Source organism: Zea mays, chromosome 4, assembly GCF_902167145.1.
Source record: "Zea mays cultivar B73 chromosome 4, Zm-B73-REFERENCE-NAM-5.0, whole genome shotgun sequence".
In the NCBI taxonomy this organism is placed as follows: domain Eukaryota; kingdom Viridiplantae; phylum Streptophyta; class Magnoliopsida; order Poales; family Poaceae; genus Zea; species Zea mays.
Window position 1 is genome coordinate 246,757,544 of NC_050099.1, and position 18,147 is coordinate 246,775,690.

At 55.6% G+C, this 18,147-nt stretch overlaps 1 protein-coding gene across 1 annotated transcript; it reads right to left on the reverse strand.

Annotated features, from left to right (window-relative positions):
* Nucleotides 1-1,838: 1,838 nt before the first annotated feature.
* Nucleotides 1,839-3,104, reverse strand: LOC100857032 (Cold shock protein 2). The gene has a single exon (NM_001347942.1). It carries the CDS (start codon nt 3,032-3,034, stop codon nt 2,285-2,287), a length of 750 nt encoding a protein of 249 aa, NP_001334871.1. The 5' UTR covers nt 3,035-3,104; the 3' UTR covers nt 1,839-2,284.
* Between the last annotated feature and the right edge of the window lie 15,043 nt (nt 3,105-18,147).

The following is an 18,147-nucleotide window of genomic DNA, read 5'->3' on the forward strand; positions in this document are numbered from 1 at the left end:
GACAGTTTAATCGACATGGACCTAATTAGATTAATTTTACCTAGACCTGGCCATAATACGTATATACACTGTATGTATACCTGGGTTGGGCCCCTGAAATTTTGGGGCCCGGTGCAGCCGCTCCAGTTGCCCGCCCTCAGGACCGGCCCTGTTATAGTCTCGTTTGAAATGGCTCGATCTAATAGTTAACTGGCTAATGCATTAGGTTGAGCCAGGTAATGAACTAATTGTTAGCTAGCTAGGTTGAGCCAGGTAATGAACTAATTGTTAGCTAGCTAGGCTGAGCCAGGTAATGAACTAATTGTTAGCTAGCTAGGCTGAGCCAAGTAATGAACTAATTGTTAGCTGTAAGATAAAACAAGCCAGGCAAACGAATTATAATTTAGAACAGAGTATTAAATTTAGATGTGCTAGGCTCTCTTTTAAAAAAAAGATAGTTTCAAGAAAAAAATAGGAAGCTAGCTAAAATTAACTGATGTGTTAACCACTTACTATTGGGTGCAAACAGACTGAAGGCTTACAGCTTGTTCGCTGCGGCTTGCTGCGGCTGCAATCCGGCTGCGGCTGCGGCTTCTACAGTATTTTTCTCTCTATGGATTGCAGCTGCAGCAGTCCAAACAGCTGCAACAGTGTCGGCTTGTAGCCAGCCGAACACGCCCTTAGCATTGCCAATAGTATAACATTTCATTTATCATACAGTTTGAAACCAAATGCCTACAGTTGTTTGTCAGGCGGCAAATAAGCTCTGGCTACACACCATTAGCTTGGCATCAAACAGAACAAATGCTGGGTTGTTAATCTTATACCAGGTAATAATTCTACAAGAACCCAAACAAGTACGCTGCCTGCAGCCTACTTGGCCTAGAAAACAACTCTGAAATTGTCGCAGAGTTCGCCACCTCGCACTGCCTGCCAACAGCGTCGTACTAGAGTGCAGTACACGAAAAAGAAAAACCCTGATCTGATTACGCGCAGCATAAAAAGTGTCCCCGCACCAAAAAAAAACCTGATTACGCGCAGCATAAAAAGTGTCCACAGGACAGGATAGCTAGGCATCTGAACCACTCCAGAACTTTCTTTTATATATAAACCGTACCACAGGCTACCAGTATTCGTCCATCCACTACAGGCAGCAGGATACCCTGTCAAAGCAGGGGGGGTGCAAGCTGCCAAGTAGTATAAATCCTTCTCAGCCATGCCGGAATCAAAGCTAAATCTTTTTAGATCTGCTGGGCTTAACGCTTAAGCAGACCACAGCCAGCTTAGATGCGAGTGCGTCTCTGTTCTCAAAGCAGCTAGAACATGATGAGTGCTAAATTTTTCTCCTCAAAAGCGGTTAGAACATGACTATATTGGCAGATGCTGATTGCTGCGGCATGAGGCCCAGATTAGTGCGTACTTCCTGCTCCTTGGCAGGACGAATCAGACGAAGGATGACAATTAGTGGTACTAATACGGATTATTAGCAGGAGCAGGGCCAATGGCACACATGGTTTGAGAAAAACAGGTAGCAGCAGGGGGGACTGACACCAGTGTCACCCACATTCCCACGCCCCGCAGCAGCAGAAAAGCTTTCCTCCTTTCTCTGTGTTGCACAGAAACAAATCACTCGCTGGAAAGCATCATGCCATCATCATTATCATCATCACCACATCCATCCACAACAAAACAACAGGCAGACGTGTAGTTGTGTACTACTGGTAGGTGCCAGCAATTCCATTCCGTACCAAACAACGGGCCGTGTGATCTAACCAACCACCCACCGCAATATCACAAGAACCGCCCGTGCGTTGCGCATAATCAAATCAAATCGAGCGGTAGTGGTGAAGGCATATGTGGTAACCAAATCAAGCACAAGCAGGCAGGATTATAATCTGGGAGAATAATCATCTCATCTCCTTCCTCAGTCTGGTGGAACAAACCACAAAAAAAGAAAAAAGCAGATTCGACTTCCCCTCGGCAACACAGGACCAAATCATCTCTTAAAACCTTAACGACGACGACGAACAACGACCAAGCACACACCATGATAACTTAACTTAACTTGAGAGTTCTTCTACGAACCGAACGAAATCTGAAAACGGCGGACGGGATCCTCTTACGCATGAGAGGAAAGAGGCAGCGGGCACTCGTGCCCGGATCGGCAAAACTAAAGCGGTACTCCGACACACAGCGAGAGGGGGGTGTTTTTTAAGCGAGATCTAGAAGGGGGCGGCGCCATCAGACCAGCAGGTGGTGGAGCGATCCGATCTGATCTGGCTGGACGGACGGACGCGGACACACCTCACGTGGGGCAGTCGCGGGCGATGTGGCCGGCCTCGCCGCAGTTGTAGCAGGAGCGGTCGCCGCCACCCCCGCCGCCGCCGCCGAACCTCCCTCCGCCACCGCCGCCACCGCTGGGGCAGTCCCTGGCCATGTGGCCGGCCTGGCCGCAGTTGTAGCAGCCGCCTCCACCGCCGCCGCCGCCACCGCCGTAGCCGCCGCCGCCGCTGGAGCAGTCCCTGGCCATGTGGCCAGGCTCGCCACACTTGAAGCAGCCACCGCCGCCGCCGCCTCCTCCTCCGTAGCCGCCGCCGCCGTAGCCGCCTCCGCCGTAGCCGCCTCCGCCGTCGGCGCTAGGGCAGTCCCTTGCCATGTGGCCGGGCTCGCCGCACTTGTAGCACGCGCCGGGACCGCCCCCGCCGCCGGATCTCCGGCCGCCGCCCCAGCTACCACCGTAGCTGCGACCGCCGCCGCCAGATCCGCCACCGCCGCGGGAGCCGTAGCCGCCGCCGCCTCCTCCTCCGCCTCCGCCGCCCCTGACGAAGGATCCGTCGGGGCCGGTCACGTCGACGGCCTTAGTGCGGCCGTCGTCACCCTCCGAGACGGAAAACTCCACCTCCTCGCCCTCCGCGAGCGAGCGGAAGCCCTCCGACTTGATCGACGACTGGTGCACGAAGAGATCTTCGCTGCCGTCCTCGGGGGAGATGAACCCGAAGCCCTTGGTGTCGTTGAACCACTTCACCGTCCCCCGCTGTCTCGCCGCCGCCGCCATCGCAACCCCCGAACCCTAGCGCTGCGGATGCTAGGGTTAGATTTTTTTTTCCCTCTCCCCTGCCCGTCTCTCGCTGCTCGATCTTATCTGCTCGCTTCGTGCCAACGCGTACTTTATATAGAGGAGGGCGGCGCATACGAGGAAGGCGCGGGAGGATCGGACGGCCGAGATGGCTCTGGAGACGTGGGCGGAGGGTCGGATGCGGTGTGGTCGGCAGCGGCAGAAGCACCAGCACCTAGGGCGAGGTGGGCCCTGGTTGGGAGTCTCACGTGTGGCGTGGGCCAGCATGGCAGGGGAGGTCGGGGGAGGGGATGGCAGGCAGCGGCGCTGTTGGTTGGGTTGGTTTTCTGTGCTTTATGACGGGTGGGGCCGGTGGCAATGGACACGGTTCGATCCGGTATACACGGGCGTGAATGGCCCTCGTGCTCCTCCTCGTGATTGGTGAACTCCATGTTGTCTATTTTTTTTATACTACTCGAGTAGTACTACTTGCTGTGTTACTATGGTTTCTGTGATTCTTTATCAGTAGCATGTTGTTTGTCGTGTCAACAGAAAGAAAATATACTCTTACTCTAAAACTTCATTATTTGATTGAGTATAATAAGATTATAGAAATAAAAAATATTTATGTCCATATATTTGTTACATTAGATTTGATTTGATTTGACGGTGATTTCTTGAAACGAGATACTACAGATTTAGAAAGGAGCCCAATGTCTATCTTGTCTCGAAAGTAAATTATAAATATTTAGATATACACTATATCTAACGTTTACATATACATAAAAAATTAGTTATTTTAAAAATATTAGAGCATCTTCAATAATGTGAACCAAAAATTAAAATACTACTCCCTTCCTCTTTTTTGTCGCAGTTTAGTGTGAAAATAAACTAGAGGGCGACAAATATTTAAGAACAGAGAAAGTACATCTTTTAGAGTGATTAGGGCACTAAAAACAAATTGAGCTTCAACGATTAAGCCTGAAATCATGTATTTTAGAAAGTAAATTACATTATTAGGAAAGAAAATGTTAGGATGGTACATAAACAAGGATAGACCACTAATATGATGTGTAGCATATTTTGATAGAAAATTGTAAAAAACATTGTGGAGCTGTTTTTTATGAGTTTGGCCCTATATTTCGAGATAGTGCATTGATTTGAGGTATTGTTGGAGATGCTCTTAAAGTATACAGAGTATTGAAATGAGCGGGTCAAGGAGTCGGGCATGTTGGTGCTCATATTGAACCTGGGGTACGACCCTCATGGCTAGACCCTAGAGAAACCATTGTTAGGGAACAAGAGCACGAGGTTGTCGCGGCGTGGCTAGCTGCAACGAGAATGCACGAGTTGAGAGGATCTAGGGTTAACCTTGGCAGTGGCTATAAACCTAACGACATCAAGTCACTATTGCTCAGCACTCAAATTTTATGGTATGAGATGTTAGAGTGTTATAGAGAAGGACTTATACGTGCCGAGGGGGACTACAACATCGTTGGTGCTAAAGTTATCGTTGGTGCTAAAGTTAAGGCATTCATACTTAGAGGTTGCATCATGGTTAACGAGCCTGCTGGAATAATCATGGTTGGGAGGAACCTTCATACTTAGAGGTTGCATCATCATAGTCATGACAAGAACTAGGGGAGTAGTGTGCGCTAAAGGGTCATTCTCTCCTAGGGCCTAGGGTGGCATACATTATGATGTCTCTAGGGTGTGATGTGTTTCGGAAAAGACACAAATTAAAGTGTGGTCTTTGGGAATAGCACCATGTGACCACCGGGGCATGCCCTTTTTGAGAGCACCTAGAGGGGGGTGAATAGGTGATCCTGTAAAATTCAACACTAAATAGCCACAAAACTTGGTTATAGAAATGTTAGTGTGACTAAGTAGTTGAGAAGCGAATTCTTGTGGACAAAACAATCACAGAAAGATCAACACAAGACACGCGATTTTTATCCCGTGGTTCGGCCAAGTAACACTTGCCTACTTTTACGTTGTGGCGTCCCAATGGACGAGGGTTGCACTCAACCCCTTTCAAGTGATCCGATGATCAACTTGAATACCACGATTTTTCCTTTAGATGATTATTCCCGTTTGCGAGGAATCTCCACAAGATTGGAGTCTCTCGCCCTTACAACAAAGATCACAATGAAAGTACGGAGTAAGGTTGGGATGAGTAACACACACAAGACACAAATCATAGCACAACCACGCACACAAGTCACAACTTGAGCTCAAAACACAACGCACGGAGTTCACAACTCAAATGGAGCTCAAGTCACTATCTCAAAGAATCGAATGCGTGAAGTTGGAGTCTTGGAGTCTTAGAATATTTCTTGTAAGCTTGTGTAGCTCGTCCATGCGCCTAGGGGTCCCTTTTATAGCCCCAAGGCAGCTAGGAGCCGTTGGAGGCCAACAAGGAAGGCCATCTTTGCCTTATGTCGAGTGGCGCACCGGACAGTCCGGTGCGCTACCAGACAGTCACTGTAGACGGTCCGGTGCCGATCTCCTTCCTTTTCTGGCGTAGACGACCGTTGCAGCTCCGGGCCAGTTGGCGCACCGGACAGTCCGCTGCCCCCTGCCGACCGTTGCTTTGGCGACCGTTGGCTTACCGGACAGTCCGGTGAATTATAGCCGTACGCCGCCAAACTTTTCCCGAGAGCAGCATGTTCACCGGAGACCAGCCTGGCGCACTGGACATTGTCCGGTGCACCACCAGACAGTCCGGTGTGTCAGACTGAGCTGAACTTCGGCTGCACACAGCCAGTCTTTTGCAATCCTTTTATTTTTCTTCTTTTCTCTGTTTCTAACACTTAGATAACTTCATTAGTATACAAAAACCAAATACTAAGTCTAGAAACATACCTTGTTATATGTGTCGGTGTTTCGACCCCGGGGGTCCCTGGACCGACGAGTAAATTGCCGCCGCGTGTCCCAGCCCAGATGGGTCGGCGCGAGACGGAGCACGAAGGGGGGAAGGAGACAGGCAAAAGGGGAAAACTCGCGGCCTCCGTGTTGTCCTGCGCCCAGGTCGGGTGCGCTTGCAGTAGGGGGTTACAAGCGTCCGCGTGGGAGAGAGCGGGAGACTTGCGCGTCAGCCCGTTCTCCCGCACGGCCAACCTTCTCGTAGAGAGCCCTGGACCTTCCTTTTATATGCGTAAGGAGAGGGTCTAGGCGTACAATGGGGTGTAGCGGTGTGCTAACGTGTCTAGCAGAGAGGAGCTAGAGCCCTAAGTACATGTCGTCGTGGCAGCCAGAGAGGTTTTGGCACCCTGTTCGTGTGATGTCGTGGCCGTCGGAGGAGCGCTGGAGCCTTGCGGAAGGACAGCTGTCGGGGCTGTCGAGTCCTTGCTGACGTCTCCTTGCTTCCGTAAGGGGCTGAGAGCCGCCGTCGTCATGGAGCACGCGGGGCACCATCATTATTTGTTTACCGGGGCGAGCCAGATGGGACGCCGGTCTTGTTCCCCGTAGCTTGAGCTAGTTAGGGGTAGGGTAATGATGGCCCCCCCTGTGACGTGGTCGGTCCGAGCCCTAGGTCGGGCGAGGCGGAGGCTCCTCCGAGGTCGAGGTCGAGTCTGTCTTCTGAGGTCGAGGTCGAGTCCGAGCCCCGGGTCGGGCGAGGCGGAGACCGTCGTCCGAGGCCAAGGCTGAGTCCGAGCTCTGGGGTCGGGCGAGGCGGAGTTCGTCGTCCGAGGTCGAGGTTGAGTCCGAGCCCTGGGGTCGGGCGAGGCGAAGTCCATCTTCCGAGGCCGAGACGGGGGCCGAGCCCTGGGGGCGGGCGAGGCGAAGCTTCCTATGGCGCCCGGGGCCGGACTTGGCTGCTGTCAGTCTCACTCTGTCGAGTGGCACAGCAGTCGGAGTGACGCAGGCGGCGCTATTTTCTTGTCAGATCGGTTAGTGGAGCGGCGAAGTGACTGCACTTCGGCTCTGTCGACTGAAGAGCGCGCGTCAGGATAAGGTGTCAGGCCATCCTTGCATTAAATGCTCCTGCGATATGGTCGGTTGGCGTGGCGATCTGGCCAAGGTTGCTTCTCTGCGAAGACTGGGCCTCAGGCGAGCCGAGGGTGTGTTCGTTGCTTGAGGGGGCCCTCGGGTGAGACATGAATCCTCCGGGGTCGGCTGCCTTTGCCCGAGGCTGGGCTCGGGCGAGGCGAGATCGTGTCCCTTGAGTGGACTGAGCCTTGACCTTAATCGCACCCATCAGGCCTTTGCAGCTTTGTGCTGATGGGGGTTACCAGCTGAGATTAGGAGTCTTGGGGGTACCCCTAATTATGGTCCCCGACAGTAGCCCCCGAGCCTCGAAGGGAGTGTTGGTACTCGCTTGGAGGCTTTTGTCGCACTTTTTTGCAAGGGGGCCGGCCTTTCTCGGTTGCGTTTCGTTCCGGTGGGTGCGCGCGAGCGCACCCGCCGGGTGTAGCCCCCGAGGCCTCGGAGGAGTGGTTTGACTCCTTCGAGGTCTTAGTGCGTTTCGTGATGCTTCGGCCGGTCTGGTTGTTCCCTCATGCGAACTGGCCGTAGTCCGGGTGCACAGTCGAGTCGCAAGTTCTCGGGCTGGTATGTTGACGCTGTCAACGGTTCGGCCAGAGACGGGTTTGCGAGAGCAGCCCCCGAGCCTCCGCACAGAGCGAGAGGACGGTCAAGGACAGACTCGGCTTTTTACATACGCCCCTGCGTCGCCATTCCGCAAGGAGTAGGGGGGAAAGCGCCATGTTGCCCTCGGAGGGCGTCGAACATGGTGTCTCCAGTGAGTTGCTAACGGGTAATCCGAGTGGACGCACGTGCCCCATTCGTTAGGGGTCGGCTAGTGGCCCGGAGGCGCGCTCCAAAAGTACCTGCGAGTGAGTTGCCGGACCCGGTCCCCTTTTGACGGGGTCCGAGGGCTCGATGCCTCCCTCTGGTGGGATTCCGTTACAAAATCGTTCCCGTCGGTCTCGGAAATGTTCTAGGGTACCTCGGGAGCGTAGCCCGAGCCTTGGTTATGTATCGAACGTACCCAGGGTCATCCCTCGCTCTGCGTGCTCTAAGGCGGCTGTCAGAACCCTTCGGGGGCCAGCCTGCGAACCCCTGATCAGTAGTGGGCGCGGAGCCCGAGTGGCCTGAGGTGGCCGTTGAACCCTTCCGAGGGGCCAGCCTTCGAACCTTTGACCAGTAGTGGGCGCGGAGCCCGAGTGCTCTGAGGCGGCTGTTGAACCCTTCCGAGGGGACAGCCTTCGAACCTCTGATCAGTAGGGGGCTCGGGGCCCGCTTCCTTCGCGGAGAAGGATCCCTTTCGGAGTATCCCCTTTCTCGGTCCCTGTGGCAAGAGAGATAAAGAGGAAATGGAAAAGGATACAAAATCGAATGACGTGGCACACCTTTTTTGACGCGGTCATCATGGCGGAGGTGAAGTGTCGCCTGCCTCGCCTGCCAAAGGCGCCGCCTGTCCTGCCGCAAAGTTAATGCGACGGGACGAGTGGTTCGCGGGGCGGCCGTTGTGCGTGCGCGAGCCGTTCGAGGAACGGAACACGGGCGCGTCGTCTTCACGCCGTGGGAGAGGGTTCTCTCGCTGTCCCAGGAGGGGGCGTGAGCTTGCGGCGCCCTCGGGCGTCTTGTCGCAGCCGAAGCACCAAGTCGTCCACCTGGAGGTCTCGGGACCGAACCCCTCAGGCGTGGTAGCGTCGCAGGGACTGCTGATACCGCGCCGAGTGTAGTAAGGCCATGTCCCGAGCCTCTTCCAGCTGGTCCAGTGAGTCTTCTCGGTTGGTTCGATTGCTTTGGTCATCGTACGCCCTCGTCCTCGGGGAACCGTATTCTAAGTCCATGGGCAAGATGGCCTCGACCCCATAGAATAGAAAGAACGGTGTGAAGCCCGTGGCTCGGCTCGGCGTTGTCCTCAGACTCCAGACCACCGAGGGGAGTTCCTTCGTCCATCGCCTGCCAAACTTGTTGAGGTCGTTGTAGATCCTCGGCTTGAGTCCTTGCAGAATCATGTCGTTGGCACGTTCTACCTGCCCATTCGTCATGGGGTGAGCCACGGCGGCCCAGTCCACCCGGATGTGGTGATCCTCGCAGAAGTCCAGGAACTTTCTGCCGGTGAACTGGGTGTCGTTGTCGGTGATGATGGAGTTCGGGACCCCGAAGCGATGGATGATGTTGGTGAAGAACGCCACCGCCTGTTCGGACCTGATGTTGTTTAGGGGTCGGACCTCGATCCACTTGGAGAATTTGTCGATGGCGACCAGCAGGTGCGTGTAGCCCACGGGTGCCTTCTGTAAGGGACCGACGAGGTCCAGACCCCACACAGCAAACGACTAGGTGATGGGTATTGTCTGCAGAGCCTGAGCGGGTAGGTGGGTCTGCCTTGCGTAGAATTGACACCCTTGGCAGGTGCGGACAATTCTAGTGGCGTCGGCCACCGCGGTCGGCCAGTAGAAACCTTGTCGGAAAGCATTTCCAACAAGGGCTCGAGGCGCTGCGTGATGACCGCAAGCCCCCGAGTGTATTTCTTGTAAGAGCTCCTGGCCTTCGGCGATGGATATGCATCGCTGGAGGATGCCGGAGGGGCTGCGGTGGTAGAGCTCCTTCCCGTCACCCAGCAAGACGAATGACTTGGCGCGCCGCGCCAGTCACCGAGCCTCGGCTTGGTCGAGGGGCAGCTCTCCTTGGTGGAGATATTGCAGGTACGGGGTCTGCCAGTCTCGATTAGGCAGGACCCCATTCCGCTCTTCCTCGACGCGCAGTGCCTCACCCTCGGTAGCCGAGGGTGCCTCGGGCTGGGCCGAGGGCGCCTCGGGCTGGGCCGAGACCTTCTCGGGCTCGGGCGTGTCATCGGTCTTGACTGAGGGTTGATGTAGGTCTCGGGAGAAGACGTCCGGGGGAACCGTTGTCCGTCCCGAGGCTATCTTAGCCAGCTCGTCCGCAGTCTCGTTGTATCGTCGAGCGATGTGGTTGAGCTCGAGCCCGTAGAACTTGTCCTCTAGGCGCCGAACCTCATCGCAGTAGGCCTCCATCTTCGGGTCGCGGCAGTGGGAGTTCTTCATGACTTGGTCGCTGACAAGCTACGAGTCACCGCGAGCGTCGAGGCATCGGACCCCTAGCTCGATGGCGATGCGCAACCCGTTGACCAGAGCCTCGTACTCAGCCACGTTGTTGGACGCTGGGAAATGGAGGCGAAGCACGTAGCGGAGGTGCTTCCCGAGGGGCGAGATGAAGAGCAAGCCCGCGCCTGCCCCTGTTTTCATCAGCGACCCGTCGAAAAACATGGTCCAGAGTTCCGGTTGGATCGGAGCTGCCGGGAGCTGGGTGTCGACCCATTCGGCCACGAAGTCCGCCAAGACTTGGGACTTGATGGCCTTCCGAGGGGCGAACGAGATTGTCTCGCCCATGATTTCCACCGCCCACTTTGCAATCCTACCCGAGGCCTCTCAGCACTAGATGATCTCCCCCAGGGGGAAGGATGACACCACAGTCACCGGATGAGACTCGAAGTAGTGTCGCAACTTCCGTCGCGTCAGAATCACCGCGTACAGCAGCTTCTGAATCCATGGGTAGCGGATCTTGGTCTCGGACAGTACCTCACTGATGAAGTAGACCGGCCTCTGGATGGGCAATGCATGCCCTTCTTCTCATCTCTCAACCACGATCGCGGCGCTGACCACCTGAGTGTCGGTACGTGGGGCCGACGGTGATGACCCCGTTGGGGCCCGACATCTTGAGCTTGAGGTAGGTGTAGTTGGGGACGGCCATGAACTTGGCGTAGCATGGCCTCCCCAGCACTGCGTGGTAGGTTCCTCGGAACCCGACCACCTCGAACGTGAGGGTTTCCCTTCTGAAGTTGGATGGAGTCCCGAAGCAGACGGGTAGATCGAGTTGTTCGAGGGGTTGGACGCGTTTTCCGGGGATGATCTCGTGAAAAGGCGTCACGCCTGCCCGGACCGAGGACAGATCGATCCGCAGGAGCCCGAGGGTCTCGGCGTAGATGATGTTGATGCTGCTGCCTCCGTCCATGAGGACCTTGGTGAGCCTGACGTTGCCGATGACGGGGTCGACAACGAGCGGATATTTCCCCGGGCTCGGCACGCGGTCGGGGTGGTCGCCCTGGTCGAAGGTGATGGGCTTGTCGGACCAGTCTAGGTAGACTGGCGCCGCCACCTTTACCGAGCAGACCTCCCGACACTCTTGCTTGCAGTGCCGAGCCGAGGCGTTCGCCACTTGCCCACCGTAGATCATGAAGCAGTCGTGGACCTCGGGGAACTCCTCTGCTTTGTGATCCTCCTTCTTGTCGTTGTTGTGGGCCCCGCCACCTTCCACAGGTGGCCCGGCCTTGTGAAAGTGGCGCCGAAGCATGACACACTCCTCGAGGGTGTGCTTGACGGGCCCGTGGTGATAGGGGCACGGCTCCTTGAGCATCTTGTCGAAGAGATTGGCACCTCCGGGAGGTTTCCGAGGGTTCTTGTACTCAGCGGCGGCGACAAGGTCCGCGTCAGCGGCGTCGCGTTTCGCTTGCGACTTCTTCTTGTTCTTCTTCTTGGTGCCGTGCTGAGTGGACGCCTCGGGGACGTCTTCCGGCTGGCGGCCCTGGGGCTGTTTGTCCTTCTGGAAGATGGCCTCAACCGCCTCCTGGCCAGAGGCGAACTTGGTGGCGATGTCCATCAGCTCGCTCGCCCTGGTGGGGGTCTTGTGACCCAGCTTGCTCACCAGGTCGCGACAGGTGGTGCCAGCGAGGAACGCGCCGATGACATCCGAATCGGTGACGTTGGGCAGCTCGGTGCGCTGCTTCGAGAATCGCCGGATGTAGTCCCGGAGAGACTCTCCCGGCTGCTGCGGCAGCTTCGGAGATCCCAGGAGTTCCCAGGGCGCACGTACGTGCCTTGGAAGTTTCCGGCGAAGGCTTGGACCAGGTCGCCTCAGTTGGAGATCTGCCCTGGAGGCAGGTGCTCCAGCCAGGCTCGAGCGGTGTCGGAGAGGAACAGGGGGAGGTTGCGGATGATGAGGTTGTCATCGTCCGTTCCACCCAGCTGGCAGGCCAGCCGGTAGTCCGCGAGCCACAGTTCCGGCCTCGTCTCCCCCGAGTACTTTGTGATAGTAGTCAGGGTTCGGAACCGGGTCGGGAACGGCGCCCGTCGTATGGCCCGTCATATCGACCACCGGGTGGTTCGGGCGAGGGGCTTCGATCCTCCCCGCTGTCGTAGCGTCCCCCACGCCTGGGGTGGTAGCCTCGGCGCACCCTCTCGTCGAGGTGGGCTCGACGGTCGCGGCGGTGGTGCTCGTTGCTGAGGCGACCCGGGGCCGCAGGCGCCGTGTTGTGCGTGTGCTCGGTGTGGACCGAGGCTTCCCGCATGAATCGGGAAGTCGTGGCGCGATGCTCTGAGGGGTACCCCTGCCTTCGGGAGGTAGAGCTTTTGGCCCGTCGGACCGCGGCATCCTCCAGGAGATTCTTGAGCTCTCCCTGGATACGCCGCCCTTTGGTGGTCGATGGTTCCGGCATCGCGCGGAGTAGTATTGCTGCTGCTGCCAGGTTCCGGCCGACCCCACTGGAAGCCGGTGGCCGCCTTGCCCTGACGTCGTCGGCAATGCAGAGCTGGATGCCCTGGGGCAGATGACGCGCTTCTCCGGCCGGAGCTCGGTCTGCCCATTCCTGCCCGATGTTCCGCTGGAACTGCTCAAGTGTTCCCGCTCCCTCGTCGAGCCTGGCCTGCACCTCGCGGATTTGCTCGAGCTGTGCGTCCTGACCCCCCGCAGGGACTGGGACCATAGCTAGCTCCTGAAGGATGTCAACGCGAGGCACAGGCCTAGGGGGATCGCCGTTTTCCGGCATACCAAGATGGTCGCCTTCGCCGGGACCCCCTAGATCGACGTGGAAACATTCACGACTTGGGCCGCAGTCCTCGTCGCCGAAGCTGCGGCTACCATCGGAACAATCGGAGAGGCAGTAGTCGCATGCGGTCATGAAGTCCTGCATGGCACTGGGGTTACCGAGCCCGGGGAAATCCCAACAAAAGTCGGGCTCGTCATCTTCCTCAGAACCCGAGGGCCGTAGGTCGAGACGGCCATCAGCCGGTCCCAGGGTGACCGCATATGATACCCCGGAGGGTTTGAACATGCCTTTATAAAAGCGTCCACCAAAGCGGGGTCGCTTGGTGGGTCGCAGCTGGATCTAAAAGGCATGAGATGGGAACCGGTCGGTACCTCTTGGTCGACAGGCGGTGCCGAAGTCACGTCAGGGGCGGACTGCACCGTCGTCTCAGGTACGAGGGTGACGCCCAGCAAGTTCTTCGCGAGCGTGCTGGCATCGTCCGTTCGCTTGGAGTTGGCGCGTTGCGGGGAAACAACGCTCGTCTTTGTCTCAGACGTGAGGTCGTCGCTCGACGTGTCCCTCGTTGGGGCGCCGGCACCGTCGACTCGCTCGACAGCCGACGAGGTGCCGCCTCCTGCTTGGCCATGGTTGCCCCGCCTCCTCCTCCGTCGGCGGGGGAGGCGACGGGACAAACCCGAATGTTGTTCTTCCGCCACGTGGGGAAGACGTCGTTGATTCCGCCGCCGGCGGGCGGGCTGTCGGCCGCCATTGTCGCTGTTGCGCGGTGGAGGAAGGAGTATCATGTCGTAGCCGCCGTCGAGGGACATGAACTCAAGACTCCCGAAACGAAGCATCATCCCGGGTCGAGGAGGTTGCGGGAGACTACCCATCTGGAGCTTGACGGGAAGCTGTTCGTCAACACGCAGCAGGCCCCTACCTGGCGCGCCAACTGTCGGTGTTTCGACCCCGGGGGGTCCCTGGACCGACGAGTAAATTGTCATCGCGTGTCCCAGCCCAGATGGGTCGGCGTGAGACGGAGCACGAAGGGGGGAAGGAGACAGGCAAAAGGGGAAAACCCGCAACCTCCGTGTTGTCCTGCGCCCAGGTCGGGTGCGCTTGCAGTAGGGGGTTACAAGCGTCCGCGTGGGAGAGAGCGGGAGACTTGCGCGTCGGCCCGTTCTCCTGCACTGCCAACCTTCTCGTAGAGAGCCCTGGACCTTCCTTTTATAGGCATAAGGAGAGGGTCCAAGTGTACAATGGGGGTGTAGCGGTGTGCTAACGTGTCTAGCAGAGAGGAGCTAGAGCCCTAAGTACATGCCGTCGTGGCAGCCGGAGAGGTTTTGACACCCTGTTCGTGTGATGTCGTGGCCATCGGAGGAGCGCCGGAGCCTTGTGGAAGGACAGCTGTCGGGGCTATCGAGTCCTTGCTGACGTCTCCTTGCTTCCGTAAGGGGCTGAGAGCCGCCGTCGTCATGGAGCACGCGGGGCGCCATCATTATTTGTTTACCCGGGCGAGCCAGATGGGACGCCGGTCTTGTTCCCCATAGCCTGAGCTAGTTAGGGGTAGGATAATGATGGCCCCCCCTGTGACGTGGTCGGTCCGAGCCCTAAGTCGGGCGAGGCGGAGGCTCCTCCGAGGTCGAGGTCGAGGTCGAGTCCGAGCCCCGGGTCGGGCGAGGCGGAGACCGTCGTCCGAGGCCAAGGCTGAGTCCGAGCCCTAGGGTCGGGCGAGGCAGAGTTCGTCGTCCGAGGTCGAGGTTGAGTCCGAGCCTTGGGGTCGGGCGAGGCGGAGCTTCCTATGGCGCCCGGGGCCAGACTTGGCTGCTGTCAGTCTCACTCTGTCGAGTGGCACAACAGTCGGAGTGACGCAGGCGGCACTGTTTTCTTGTCAGGTCGGTCAGTGGAGCGGCGAAGTGACTGCGTTCACTTTGGCTCTGTCGACTGAAGAGCGCGCGTCAGGATAAGGTGTCAGGCCATCCTTGCATTAAATGCTCCTGCGATATGGTCGGTTGGCGTGGCGATCTAGCCAAGGTTGCTTCTCTGCGAAGACTGGGCCTCAGGCGAGCCGAGGGTGTGTCCGTTGCTTGAGGGGGCCCTCGAGCGAGACGTGAATCCTCCGGGGTCGGTGGCCTTTGCCCGAGGCTGGGCTCGGGCGAGGCGAGATCGCGTCCCTTGAGTGGACTAAGCCTTGACCTTAATCGCACCCATCAGGCCTTTGCAGCTTTGTGCTGATGGGGGTTACCAGCTGAGATTAGGAGTCTTGGGGGTACCCCTAATTATGGTCCCCGACAATATGATTTGCACTTTTTGCAATCTTTGGCACATTAGGACTTAAAGAATATGTGTTGGTCACTTAATCACCAAAACATTATAGAAATGGCCCAAGGGCACATTTCCCTTTCAATCTCCCCCTTTTTGGTGATTTATGCCAACACAACCAAAAGCAACCAAAAGATGTGCAATATCAATGCTATTGAGGACCAAATTGTTTTGACAAGATTTGACATATTTGGATCGCTCTTTGCCACCACTTGGTTTGTTTTTGTAAAACAAATTCATTTTCTTATCTCTAAGTCAAACTCACTTGTTTGGGCATAAAGAGAGATATTGAAAGGGAAATATGCCCTTGGCCATTTCTAAGTATTTTGGTGATTACGTGACCAACACAAGTGCTTAAGTGTTAAATTATGACAAGTGATGGACAAAGTGCAAATCAAGAGTAAAGGTATGTTTCTAAGACTTAGTACATTGTTTTGGAGACTAATGTATTGTGTCTAAGTGCTAGAAACAGGAAAAGACAAATTTGGAAAAGACTTGGCTGAGCAGCCAAGACTTTGCACAGTCGGGTGCATCGGACTGTCCGGTGGTGCACCGGACAGTGTCCGGTGGTGCAGGCTGGCTCTGGCAAACTGGCTGCTCTCGGGTTTCGTCGGCGGCGTACGGCTATAAATCACCGGACTGTCCGGTGGCGCACCGGACTGTCCGGTGAGCCAACAGTCGGCCGGGCCAACGGTCAGCCGCGTAATCCGCGCGCGACGCGTGGCAGAGCCAATGGTCAGAAGGGGGCACCGGACTGTCCGGTGTGCACCGGACAGTGTCCGGTGCGCCAACGACTCTGGATCTTCAATGGTCAGCCGCGCCAAAATGGGAAAGAAATCCGCACCGGACAGTGTCCGGTGGTGCACCGGACTGTCCGGTGCGCCAGGCGACAGAAGTCAAGAATTGTCTTCCTGGAATGCTCTCAACAGCTCCTAGCTGCCTTGGGGCTATAAAAGGGACCCCTAGGCGCATGGAGGAGTATATCAAGCATTCTCTAAGCATTCCTAAGCACCAAGACTCCAATTCCGCACATTTGATTCTTTGTGATAGCAACTAGAGCTCCATTTGAGTAGAAAACTCTTTGGGTTGTGTTGTGAGCTCGAGTTGTGACTTGTGTGCGTGTTGTGCTCTGATTTTGTGTCTTGTGTGTGTTGCTCATCCCATCCTTACTTCCGTGCTTCTTTGTGAACATCAAAGTGTAAGGGCGAGAGGCTCCAAAGTGTTGAGATTCCTCGCAAGCAGGATATAGTGAAACAAAGCAAAACACCGTGGTATTCAAGTGAGTCTTTGGACCGCTTGAGAGGGGTTGAGTGCAACCCTTGTCCGTTGGGACGCCACAACATGGAGTAGGCAAGTGTTGGACTTGGCCGAACCATGGGATAAACCATTGTGCCTATCTGTGTTGATCTTATTTTGGTTATTGTGTTTTGCAAGAACTCCTCTCTAGCCACTTGGCTTTATTGTGCCAACTCCTAATCAAGTTTTTGTGGCATTAAGTTTCAAGTTTCTCAGGATCACCTATTCACTCCCCCTCTAGGTGCTCTCAATTGGTATTAGAGTCGTTCTCTTCACGTAAGGGACTAATCGCCCAACGAGATGGATCCTAAGGGCAAGGGGATGGTGGTCAATGATAAGGAGAAGGAGTCCTTCGTCAACGATCCAAAAGATGACAAGCCTACTGACTCGGGCTCGAGCCACAAAAGAAAAGACGGGAAGAAGAAGAAAACAAGGCGCATCAAGGAGATAGTCTACTACGACAGCGACGAATCTTCCTCTTCCCAACAGGACGACGACGACCACAAGAAAAAGAAAACGGTCAATTCAAACTTTTCTTTTGACTATTCTCGTATTCCGCAAAGCTCCAATACTCATTTGCTTTCCATTCCCCTCGGTAAACCTCCTCACTTTGATGGAGAGGACTACGGATTTTGGAGTCACAAAATGCGTAGCCACCTGTTCTCTCTCTCCATCCAAGTATATGGGAGATAGTAGAAAGTGGAATGCAATTTGATAGTAAGGATAGTCCCTCGTTTATAAATGAACAAATTCACAAAAATGCACAAGCTACTACTGTCCTTTTAGCATCACTGTGCAGGGATGAATATCATAAGGTGAGCGGCTTGGATAACGCCAAGCAGATTTGGGACACCCTCAAGATCTCGCATGAGGGGAACGACGTCACCATGCTCACCAAGATGGAGTTGGTGGAAGGCGAACTAGGAAGGTTCACGATGATCACGGGGGAGGAGCCAACCCAAACATACAACAGGCTCAAGACCCTCGTCAACAAAATAAGGAGCTATGGAAGCACGCGATGGACAGACCACGACGTCGTCCGCCTAATGCTAAGGTCCTTCACTGTTCTTTATCCACATCTTGTAAACAATATTCGTGAGAATCCTAGGTACACCAAGATGACGCCCGAGGAAATACTTGGGAAGTTTGTAAGCGGGCGGATGATGATCAAGGAGGCAAGATACGTCGATGATGCGTTGAATGGCCCAATCCACGAGCCTCAAACCGTGGCTCTCAAAGCAACGAGGAGCAAGGAGGCGCTACCTAGCAAGGTGGCGCAAGTTGAGGCGGCCGGGCTTAACGAAGAAGAAATGGCCCTCATCATCAAGTGATTCAAGACAGCACTAAAGGGTCGCAAGGAGCATCCCAACAAGAACAAGATGAAGGGGAAGCGCTCATGCTTCAAATGTGGTAAAGTTGGTCATTTTATCGCTAATTGTCCCGATAATGATAGTGACCAGGAACAAGGGAAGAAGAGGGAAAAGAAGAAGGCTTACAAGAAGGCTAAGGGCGAGGCACACCTTGGCAAGGAGTGGGACTCGGATTGTTCGTTGTCCGACAACGACAACGAAGGACTCGCCGCCTCGGCCTTCAACAAGTCGTCCCTCTTCCCCAACGAGCATCACACATGTCTAATGGCAAAGGAGAAGAAGGTAAACACTCGAAAGTCTACTTATGCTTCTAGTGATGATGAATCTAGCGATGATGAAATAGACTATGCTAG